The 12102-nt window shown below is 42.8% G+C and overlaps 1 protein-coding gene across 3 annotated transcripts in view; it reads right to left on the bottom strand.

Annotated features, from left to right (window-relative positions):
• Positions 1-2593: 2593 nt before the first annotated feature.
• The window catches only part of trim25 (tripartite motif containing 25), a 34544-nt gene continuing 25035 nt past the window's right edge, over positions 2594-12102 (bottom strand). For 2 of the 3 annotated variants that reach the window (XM_059653572.1, XM_059653573.1), the window contains 4 exons: positions 11384-11452; positions 10255-10353; positions 9493-9543; positions 2594-7026 (listed from right to left, as the gene is read on the bottom strand). In XM_059653572.1, the coding sequence (XP_059509555.1) occupies positions 6500-7026; positions 9493-9543; positions 10255-10353; positions 11384-11452 (746 nt within the window). In that variant the 3' untranslated portion in view covers positions 2594-6499. The remainder of the gene's footprint in view (positions 7027-9492; positions 9544-10254; positions 10354-11383; positions 11453-12102) is intronic. The other variant, XM_059653574.1, reaches the window with a different exon arrangement.

The raw sequence follows: 12102 nt of genomic DNA, 5'->3' as shown, positions 1-12102 counted from the left end.
GGAAAGAGACCTCGGCCCATTATGTCCATGCTGGCCATCAATTGTCTATCAATCCTATTTCCGTTTTCCAGCACTTGGCCTGTAGCCTTGAGGATATGGCATTTCAACTGTTCATCTCAATAGCTCCTTAAATACCTTGAGGGTTCTCATCTCTAGCATTCTTTTAGACAGTGAGCTCTAGATATACACCATGATTGGTGATTTCATTTCCTCAAATCTACTGCAAAAATCCAATGTCTATCACCAAGAGGGGCTCGAGCTGGTCAGGTCCTAAAGGACAAAGCTGCTAGACTGGGTCTGTAGCAGGTGGTGAGAGAACCAAGAAGAGAGAAGAATTAGTCAGCCACATCCTCACCAATCTGCTGGTTGCAGATGCGTCTGCCCATGTCAGTATCAGTAAGAGTGATCATCGCACATCCCTCTGATGATAAAGTCCCGTTTTCACATTGAGACTATCCTCTGTCATGTTGAGTGGTTCTCAGGTCATCATCCTTGGAGTAAGGGAAGTTGCATACAAATGTAAGGAGTTTATGGCTCAGTGTTGACTAACTCATCAAAGATAAACCACATTTGTTTCACTAATTTCCTGTAAGTTTGCTTTACTTGGGCACTTACATCACTCTGCAAAAAAAAAATACCCTGCATTGGGTCAGGATGATGGTTGTTTTTCCTGAAGCTGAAATAAACAAATGGTGGTCAATGCCAGTGACCTTGCTGGAGCAAGTCTTATGAAGATAATTTTACGGGAGACAGCAGAGCTCAAGGCATATGGTAAGTTTTATTCATGTTTCACTGGTACAATATAAGGACATGACAGTTCATTTACCCTCTTAAAATCTGCAGCTCAGACAGGAAAAAAGTCAATAATGCTCAAATTTCAATTTTGTGAAATGTGTTTTGTACATTTTTCTTGTAAAACTAACATGGCGGCATGTACTCCCTCCCCATGGATACTATTGGTTAGTTAGTGTTAGGTTGTTATGATTGGGTTCCCAGTGCATCATTCATTTTGTAACCTTGCTGCATTAACAGTCACCCCACCCCCCAGATATCGGCCATAGGGACACCACTTAAATTATAAAAATATTCATATGTTTATTTGTATGTTTCCCACCTCCCTCATTTGAGTTTTGAATCAGAAATGGCGTATATTTGTCATGTCACTTTTTTTTTCCACTTATCAATCTTTCAGGCATCAGGAGTGTCTGCACAAAATAATTCATTCAAATATTTAAAGATGTTAGATTTAATATTCTGCTACTTGATTTCTTGCAATACTTTGGTAGGCTTGATCCAATTTTCTCCTGCAACGATGATATGTTTGGTTTATTAGTGTTGCTCATCCTTCATCAAATGTAAGGATGTAGAGGTGGTTTTTGTGCCAGTGCAAACAATACTTGAACAAATCTATACTTTAAAAAATTATAATACTATTAGAACTCCCTGGGCCAAGGAAGTTCCTCAGGACCCCATTCCTCCTGTGACCCAACTCCATCAGTTCAAGACTGAGGGATGTTTAAGCTTTATCACTTCATAAACAATGTGTTCAGTCATTTCTTCAGAGTTATCTGAATGTATGTGCAAGGCTCCCTGCAACTATTTTAAAATTAATCCTTACCAAGGGCCTGAAGAAGTGTCATTTACTACCTGGTCTAGAATAGCTGCCATTTTGATAAATTCCATGTTTTAACTTTGCTACACCATACCGTGGGGAATCTTATCAAATGCCTTGCTAAAATCCATATACACCACATCCGCTGCTCTACCTTCAAAGTGTTTTGTCACATCCTCAAAGAATTGAATAAGCCTTGATTGCTTCTACTTTTTAGGATAGATAAGAAATGCCCCATATAATTCGTTTTAAACCTTTCGTTCTTACTTTTAGTGATTAATACAAGTATCTTTCCATTACACCTCAATGTATATCTACAATTATCTTAAAGAATCTTAACTAAGACCTACTTGTAGTATTATAACTGATTGATTAGAAAAAGACAATAACTAATTGGTATGAAATATTCTTTAGGGTCACAAAGAATGTTGTACATTCAATCTGACTGTAGTAAACAGACTCCAGTGTCCTCTTGTGCTGAGAGCACATTAAACGAGTGTTTCTCATTTTACACTTAAACATATACTGCAGAGTGTGTTTGGGCCATTTTTGTTGTAGTCATGGGGCAACACTAACAGTGCTCTACAGCCCAGTGAAGTAATTGATCCCTGATTCCCTACTCAGTTGCACTGTCTAGTCAGTTGAGGAGACACAGAACCATACCTCAGTGAGTCAGAGTACATGTAGGAATCAAAACAGTGAGAATCAGAATGTGTTCAGATCCAATTGCCCAGTGACAGTCCATGCATGTGTGACAGAGACGCTAGTGAGATGATCTGATGATAAAATGAACCTTGGCCCAGTTTACTGTTCAGCATTAATTTCCCATTTCACTGAAGTTCTTACAAATTGTCATTTGCCTTTCTCATGAAGGCATACTCAACAGTGAAATCACCGGTGTCTCAGTGTTCTTGATCTCAGAGACTCTCAGAGACCCTCCTCCCCACCATCACCTTGAAGAGAAACAAAGGAGTCATGCAGTTTAGATTGGAATGTTTATTTCAAGGTTTTTACAGTATGAAAAATATAACTTGTCTGTCAAAGAAAATCTGCTTCTCCAAGAGGAACCAACTATTCATCAGAATCAGCAAGTGACCCTTGCCCCATTCACAACCCAACTAACAATTTCAATCATTCACTCCGTAAGTCAGCTGTAAATATCCTCATTCATTAGCAGTGAGGGGCTTGAGATCAGCTCAAGGCACAAATGGGTGACTACAGCTTTCCTTGTGCTACACGTTTACAGCCAGGATTTCTGATTACTCCACACTGACAAGAGAAAATAAATCCTCACTGGAAGCAAGATTAAAATTTATCCTCTAATTTCACAGAAAAACAAGACTTCATGACATCTGCAGAAGGGCCTCTTAAGTGCTTGAAGAGATCTAGAGATAACTGGAAAATGTTACAGAAATACTTATTACTAAGGATGAGAAGTTGAGTAAACTGCAGTTTAATGAATCCAGAATATTTCAATAATTCCCCTTCTGCTGGTTTCCCAGATGTAGAAAGAATTGCACAAGTCCCAATCTCATACTGAAAAGCATTTGAATGAAAACTGAAAACCCCCAAAAAGTAAAACTTTAAAAAATTTAAGCTCTGAAGCAAGTGTCTGCATTGTAAAGCGATTGTCACTGTGATGGCGTGAGCTAAGTCACCAAGGTGAGAATTGGAACTTGGAGCATTGAAACACACAAATGATCCCCTCAACCATACTGGATTAAAAAGATACACAATGTTTCCACATTGAAGACAAGGCCCTGGTGAAGTGGCAGTGGGTACCATTATAATCCGCATTGGAATAATTCAATAGGATTCACGACACAGACACTGTCTATTCCAGTCCATGTACAAGTTTATGCTTCATTCAAGTCTGCCACCTTTTCACATCTAAACCTAGCACTGGAATGCTGTATTTGCTGCTCGTTCTAGTTTCCCCTTTTATACATTATTTCGCTCACTCTGTGGCAGCCAGTTCCACCTCTCTCCACTCTATGGGGAACAGGTTTTGTCTAAATCCCTGACTGGATTTCTATGTGACTCTCATTAACAGCTTATAGTTCTGCTCTCGTCCCTCCAAACAAGGAGACACACTCTGTATCCACTCCATCATTTTAAATAAACTAGATACTATAGGTATCTATTAATGATACTGCAGTTTGAGTCAAGGTTAATGGAATCAAAAGACTTTCCAACTGTTACCCTTTAGAAATAGAGCCAGTGCCTGATTGATTGGCAGTTTTATGACCTTACTAGCCTGTTGTCATTTTTAAAAAATCTGTGTATTTTTTATCCTGGAATTTATTTCCAGCTACAACCCTTTTATATTCTTATCCATAAAATTAATATGCAAACAGATTTATCAGAATGCATTCGCTCTCATTTCAGTGTTGAACTTAAATTTATTTTCCCCCCGATTCTATCCAGAAGTCCAATCACATAAAGCGACCTTCCCACCACCAAAACCAGTAACTTCTTTTTAAACCTACTGACCAGTGTATCCATGTAACCAATTAAATATTTATATGCAACGCCCACCATGGGCAATGAGAACCAAAGGCAAATGTGTGCTCATGTGTGGTGGGGTGGGGGAGTGGATTGACTCAAAATAGGGCAGGGGGGAGAGAGAAGGTGAAGCACTGTATCCCACATGATGCCCACTTCTCCTTAAAAGGCATTGAGAGCACTGATGGACACCGCATGCTCCCTCTCCAATGACACCAGGCACAAATGTATTCATGGAAGAGGGAGTGCTCTTTTTAGCAAGTTTATTAACGTCCCCCTTGCAAACGATTCCAAGTTCTCCTCATCCTCTTCTCACTGCTCCAGTCTGTTGTCATTTGCAAATTAAGAATCATTTACAATGCCAAAATCATCATGTGACAACCACTACTAGTGCATAACATCAATATAACCAGGACTGGGCACTGATATCTAATCATGGTGTAATTAGCTCAAAATAAAAATGACACAACCAATGTATTTAGAATCTAGTACAAATATAATTAGCACTGGGAACCAATCTATCCATCACTAGGCGCTGCCGTAACTAGCACTAAGTAACCATGCTTGCATTAATGGACAGTGATTGCAGTAGACTGGGGAGAATAGTCAAGGTGATGAACTCCTGAGCATTGTGCAGTTTATTACAGCCTGGATAATTTACCAATCACAGACACAGTACAGATCAAGTTGTGGACTTGTGACTGACTGGTGACCATTAGAGGAGTAGGCCATTCAGCCCATAGAGCCAATCCCACCATTCAGTACGATTATGGTTGTTTGAACACTTCAATGACTTTTACCCAGCCCATTAACCCTGCACATCACTGGGAATCAGAAATTTGTCATACTCTACCTTAAAAATACTGAAAGACACAGCCTTAAGTGCTAGAGAATTCCAAAGGGCTCACCACCCTCAAAAAAAATCCTTCATCTTGGGCCCAAGTGATATTCCCCTGGTTTTTAAATTATGCCCCAAGTTTGAGTGTTTCCAACTAGGGAATTAACTTACTTGCTTCTACCTCTCTACTCCTTTAATTATTCTGTAGGTTTCAATAAGATCACCTCTGATTCTTCAAAACTGCAGAAAACACGTCCAGTCAGCCACAGTCTCTTCCTGCAATCCCAGGAGCAAGGCTGGTGAATCCTTGCCGATCTCCCTCCATGGCAATAACTTTCCTGAGATAAGCAGACCAAAACTGCACACAGCACTCCACAATCAAAAAGGCATCTTTAAAACTCTGCAAAGTGTCATGGAAAAATATGAATTGTTCCCTTATACTAATATCAATGAAAGGCAGTAACTCCAACACCGCAGACCCTCTCTGCCAATTCCTTCTCTCATCTAGCTGTTTGATATGATGGGTGAGAGACATTGCAATGCCCCTGGTCTCTAACCCTGCAGCTCCACAACGGTGTGCCCTGAGGACAGTCTCCAGGCACCTGCCCCTCACCAAGATTTTCCACCACTCAGAACACCCAGTGCTGAACATTGATAGATTTGGAAAGGCTTTTTGGATATTGTGCAGGTGTTGCTGCAAATGGACATGGGCTGCTTCAGTGTCTGATGGGTCATGATTGGTGAATACCAGCAACCATCTCCACCTCTGGCCTCACTGGAACAGGAACAGACCATTCAGCCCTTCCAGTGTGCTCCACCATTCTGACTGCGGTCTCAACTCCGCTTTCCTGTCTGTTCCCCATGAGCCTAGACACCACCACACTGCCATAAATAATTTCAATGACCCAGCCTGTTCTGAGGAGGGAACTCCAAAAACACATGACCGCAAAGAAAATTTCTCACATTTTAACCTCTCGTTTTTAAATTCTCTCTTATTCTAATTTCCCCCACAAACACATTATCAGTGCTGTTCCTGCCAATTCCCTTCAGGGTCTATAAGCTGCAATAAGATCACCCCTCATGCTAGACCCTGGCAGACTTATCAAACAATTGAGAATGAGATTTAGCCTCAGACATGGCAGAGCGTACCAGATAGGGACAGGTCTGTTTCTGTCACTATATCAAGGTTACGAAGTGAAGCTCAGTGCCACTCCACTCCAAATCTACCCAATTCCCAAAGGCATTAGAGATGAAGTAAAAATAGTGTTTTTAATCTGATTTCCAGCATCCCAAAGTGCTGGAAAAACACAGCAGTCAGGCATCACCTGTGAAGGACAGCGAACCAGAGGTATGTTTCAAACTGAATAGGACTCTCCATGTTCAACACAAAACTTTACGTTTTGTTGTTTTCCCCCCAGATGTGATCAGGCCATTAATGCTGGATTATATTTATATAATCTTCTCAAACTATATTTTAAAAGTAGAAAACTAATTGGGGAGAATGGGCCATAGGAATGAACCAGGGTCAGACAAAGCAAGAACATTTAGAACTGAACAAGAGAGAGGGTAGTACCACTGCTGCCCAGCCAGAAAGCAGGGTAAACCCGGCTCTGAAACTCCACTTTGAAATGAAACAGCTGTGTCACAGAATCAGCGACTGAATAAAAGGCCATAATTCCTTGGTTACAGTTGAGGTAAACTCCGACTACTCTGGGTGGAGAAACATACAGGACAGCTTCCTGGTCTCTGTGCCAAACTGACAGCTTCTGGCCAAATCTCTCCAGGCACCAGCTCAGTGGGTTTCTTCCTAGGCGACTCCTGCCACCTTTCCTATCCATGCCAATGCAAGCAAGCCCAATCGCCCAGAGAGTGCTGTCCTCATTGTTCACCTCCCAGTAATGACAACCATTTGAGAAGTTCTGTAGTCCTAGCACCTGGGCACAGTTGATGAACCTTGTGGGCAGGTCAGGGTAGGGCTGTAGCTGCTCTGCCACACACAGGCGGGTGTAGTCATCACGTATGAGCAGCTTCTTGTGGGCAGTCCGGTGATCAAAAGTGACCTTCGATTTACCTGCAGAATACAGAACACATCTTCATCAAATCAATACATTCGCTGCTGTAGAACTCACAGTTACACTGAAGGGGATGGCCTAATGGTATCTCACTAGTCTGTTAATCCAGAGACCCAGAAAATGTCCTGGGGACTTGGGCTTGAATCCTACCATGGTAGATGGAGGCGTTTGTAATCAATGAGAGAGTCTGGAATTGACCATTTAACAATTAATCAGATGGGTTTGTGGCCATTCATGCCCTTTGGGGAGGGAAATCTGCCATCCCTACCTAGTCTGACCCACAGCAATGTGTTTGAATCCTAACTGTCCTGTGGGAATTAAATTCTGACTCAGCCAGCAATGCCCACATTCTGTAAACGAATTTAAAACGTCTGGGTCATACTGGTCAGGATCTAAGAAATGGGCAGCCAAGGAAACCCCAAATCACAGCTCAGAGCCACTGTCACAATGAAGCTATGACCCAGCAACAGGTCATTTAAGTCCGTCCATCCATGCCCTAAATGACCTGATCAGTCAAACCACTTCCGCTTCTAGAAGCCTCTCCCCTTCTACAGAGAAACTTTCACCACTGAGTCTCTGTCTCAAACTGTAGAAATAGCAAATGGATTCTCAAAAAGTAAAATCACATTAACTTAGAGTAATATAATAGAAAACTTTACCCACTGTGCACCTTCCAAACCCAAGGACAGCAGATACAATGGAACACCACCCCCTGCAAGTTCTCCTCCAAGTCACTCACCATCCTGATGTGGAAATATATCGCCGTTCTTTCACTGTCACTGGGTCAAAATTCCTGGAACTCCCTCCTTGATGGCATTGCGGGTCAACCCACAGCAACCTAACACCACCTTCAAGGGCAAATAGGGATGGGAAATAAATGCAGGCCCAGCCAGCAACAGCCACATCTCGTGAGCTGCATTTTTACAGTGAGAGAAAACAGGACAACACAAGGACTTGATGGGAATGAGCGCAATGCGGTCAGCAGGGTAACATTCTACAGTGGCCCTATCCCGATTGCACCTTCACACCGTAGAATCTTCCATAACAGCACCGCCCTAACCCTGACATGGTCACTGATCCTCCAATTACAGTGCTTGCCCTGACAGGTCCACATGTCTGATTGTTAACTTGATGCTCCTGTATGGGATCGTGTCCTGAAGTATGAGGGTTTGAGAATCAGATATTCCTGAGTCAAGATCCTCTAATAGCAGGTGCAGTGAAACATGGAGAAGTGTGATGTTGGCAGCTTTGACAAAAGAAAGTCAGAGTATTAGATAAATGATTGGGAAATGTTGATATGCAAAAGGACCAGCGTGACTTTAAACAGAAAGCAAGCAGCTTGGAAAGCAAATGGTATGACAATTGTCAATGCGAGAGGGTGAGAGCTCAGGAACAAGGATATCTTACAGCAACAGGACAGGGCCTTTGGCGACCACACTTGCAGTACTGTGTTGACAGTTCTGACCTCCCTACCCAAGGACAAATACTCGTCACACAATGATACAGCAAAGGTTTGCCAGCCAGGAATCAATCTAGCAGGTTTGCTGTATCAGGAGAAAATGGGTGAACTCTGTTTGTATTCACTGGCGTTTGATAGAAGGGAATCTGGCTGAAACAGAAAATTTTGACAGGGCTGGGCAAGTGGATGCAGGGATGATCTTTGCTCCAAAAGCCCAGTCACGGTCTTAAGATCCAAGGTCAGCCATTGAGGATTGAGGTCAGGAGAAATCTCTTCACTGGAAGGGTGGTGAATGTGTGAAATTCTCTACCATAGAAAGTTGGAGTCATGTGTAGGCTAGAACAGGTAATGTCCCCAAAGGACCACTTTGTAAGCCAGACTGGTTTTTACAACCAGCAATAGTTTCATGGTCATTAGAATTTCCATTCTAGATTTTTAGATGGCATCACCCATTTAAAACAGAGATGAGGCAAAAAGTGTTTCACATGGAGCTCAGTGCATTTGTAACACACTTCCTGTAAAGGAGCTGGGAAGCACAGTCTTGGTGTATTTTGAAGACAGAAGTGAACAGATATTGGTAAACAAGGGAGTAGTGTATCATTGATCATCAATAAACTGTGATCGCATAGAATGGCAGGCTGATGGGCCTCGACTGCCCAATGTCTATGAGTGAACAGTAGGGCTGAAGGGGGTTATCACTTTACTCATGTTCATTTCAGCAAAACATCACATTGCAACATAATTTGGGATAAGATTCCTCAAAGAATCAATACTATTCATCCTGCCAAGGCTCCACATTTTTACCCAAATCTGAAAGTTATTGCCTGAGACATGGACTGTTTCATTACTTGAGAAACTGCAAATGATCTGAACGCTCAGCAACTACTCAACATTGCCATTTACCGTGGAGGAAAGATCACTGTGACCCAGAAGATGGTTAGGTGTACAGAGAAGCTGGTGAGGAGAATGGGGGAAGGACAGTTGGATAGTTCCTGGTGATACTCACACTGCAGCAACTCATATCGACTGGCTGGGAGAATGACAGGTAACGGTTTTCCTGTGGGGAAAAGAACGCAGATACATTATACAGTCTCATGTTGGTATTGTTACAACCCAAAAAAACTGAAATGGCTTAAACAGATTCATGGATTTACAAATCTGGGTACAGGAATATTTACTCATTGGATTCACACAAACGTACCATTAAGCTTCACACAGCATCAGCAAACATGCAATTATTCAGAGTAACAGTGCGCACAAGGGTGAGAGGTAGAGAGCAAATTAATTTGAAAAACCATGCTGTGAGGAAGGGTTCAACCAGAAAAAGCACAACATACACTTTGGTGCAGGAAACCACAGAACATTACATATGTAAAGATGCTGTCTTTCAGATGAGACAAAACACACTTGCAGCAGTCTGTTTGTGCAGATGTAAACATCCCATTGCATCAATACAAAGGCAGGACAGTTCCGCTTTCAAACCACATCATAAAAGCAGAACATTTGGTCATTACAACATGGTTGTTGCTGAGAATTTGCTATCAGCAAAATTAGATGTGTTTCGGACAACATAACACAGATTATACTTTAAGGAGTACAGTTATGGCAATAAAGCATCCATAGTGCCAAGCCTGTGATATTGCAGCATCCCAACATATCACATCACCTCTGGGTAACCTGGTGTATATCAGAGCATGGCAGGGGCAGGGCCAGGACACACCGGGCGAAGGGGTTTGCTGCGTGCTATAGGGTTATGTCTGTCACTTACTGTACTCCTCTTGCTGCTCTGCACCCAAAGCAGACTTTTGACTGTTTGACGCTTTAGCCTTTGTTGTCTCTGTGGCGTACGATGAGAAATTATTAAAATCTGGAATGGATTGAGACAGATGGCGTTACACTATCTCTCCACCACCCGCTGTCGCTAACTTTTACTCGATACCATTTGATTGTGATCAGCAGCAGGTACCCTGGCTGGTTTCTTCTCTCTTTCTCACACACAGGGACCACTGTACAGTGAATAAGAGCACAGGCCAGTACGAAGAGATCCAAACCCCAACAGGAACCCTGGTAGAATTTGAAAAGGCTGACAGAAATGGCATCAGTGCTAAAGCGTGATCTGAATGACAGATTTTATTCACTTTAAAGCTGCATTGTGGAACTGAAAGGATTCTAGGTTCTCAGAGTCTCCGTGCTGTGCAGCACGGAAACAGAGCCTTCATCTATGCTGACCAGATTTCCCAAATACATCTAGTCCCACTTGTCAGCATTTGGCCCATAATGGCTCTAAACTCTTCTTATTCGTATACTCATCCAGATGCTTTTTACATCATATATTTGTACCAGCCTCCACCACTTCCTCTGGCAGCTCATCATATACACCCACCACATCTATTTACCCTATCCATGCCCCTCATGATTCATAAACCTCTAGAAGGTCACCTCTCAGCTTCCAACGCTCCAGCAAAAATAGCCCCTGCCTCTTCTGCTTCTCCCTGTAGCTCAAACCCTTCAACACTGGCATCATCCTTGTAAATCTTTTTTGAACCCTTTCAAGTTTCACAACATCCTTCCTATAGTAGGGAGACAACTGTATGCAGTGTTCCAAAAGTGGCTGAACCAATATCCTGTACAGCTATAACATGATGTCCCAACTCCACTACTCAATGCACTAACCAATAACGGCAAGTTGCACTGCAGAAATTCACCAAAGATCCTTAGACAGCACTTTTTAAATCCTCATTGCCTACTGCATACAAGGACATGGGCAGCAGATACATGGGAACATCACCTCCTGCAAGGTGGCACCACAGAGAAGGGTGAGGAGTATATCAGTGTCACAGTGAACAGGGTGGGATACATCACAATGTTACTGAGAAAGGGTGGTGTCTCTCACTTACTTTCTTCTTTTCCCTGGTCTGTAGCTGACCCTTGGTCTGGATTATTTGCCACTTTAGCCTTGGTTTTCTCTGTCAAGTATGAAGAAAAATTAAACTCTGGAATGGATTGTCACAGATTCTCTCCCACCAGCTCATTCCCTTCTCTCTCAGTCACCCTCTTCACCTGCACCTCCTCATAATTGCATATCTAGTCTCAGCCTTACTTACTGTCACTGGGACGGTGATCAGGAACGGGAGGCCCTGGCCGCCTAACCCTCTGAGCCAGAGATCTCCAAACAGCAAACAGAAGCCCCAGCTGAATTCCACTCTTTCTTTAACCCAGAGATTTCTGGACCTTGATTTGGAACTCTACCTGATTTCACCTCTCTGTGGAGAAGTGCTGGCCAAATGTTATAACTAGACTATTAATCCAGAGATCCCCAGTTTGGGGAGTGGGTTTGAATTCTGCCATGGCAGACGGTGGAACTTGAATTCAATACCATTGTAGTGGGTAAAACGCATCTGATTTACTAATGACCTTCAGGACAGGAAACCTGCTATCCTTAGCTGGTCTGGTGCTCCAAAATCACAGCAGTACTGGCGTCTGCATGGGAATCACCCTCTGGGCAATAACTGCAGCTACACCCACACCCTGGGAAGTTCCAAGTTTCACAGTGCACTAAGAGCTGAGCGCATCTGTGGCTCAAACCACCATCCACCCTACCCTTCCCCTACCCCGT

This window comes from Stegostoma tigrinum, chromosome 22, assembly GCF_030684315.1.
Source record: "Stegostoma tigrinum isolate sSteTig4 chromosome 22, sSteTig4.hap1, whole genome shotgun sequence".
NCBI lineage: Eukaryota > Metazoa > Chordata > Chondrichthyes > Orectolobiformes > Stegostomatidae > Stegostoma > Stegostoma tigrinum.
Note: the sequence above shows the minus strand (reverse complement) of the source record. Positions and strands in the feature narration are given on the sequence as shown.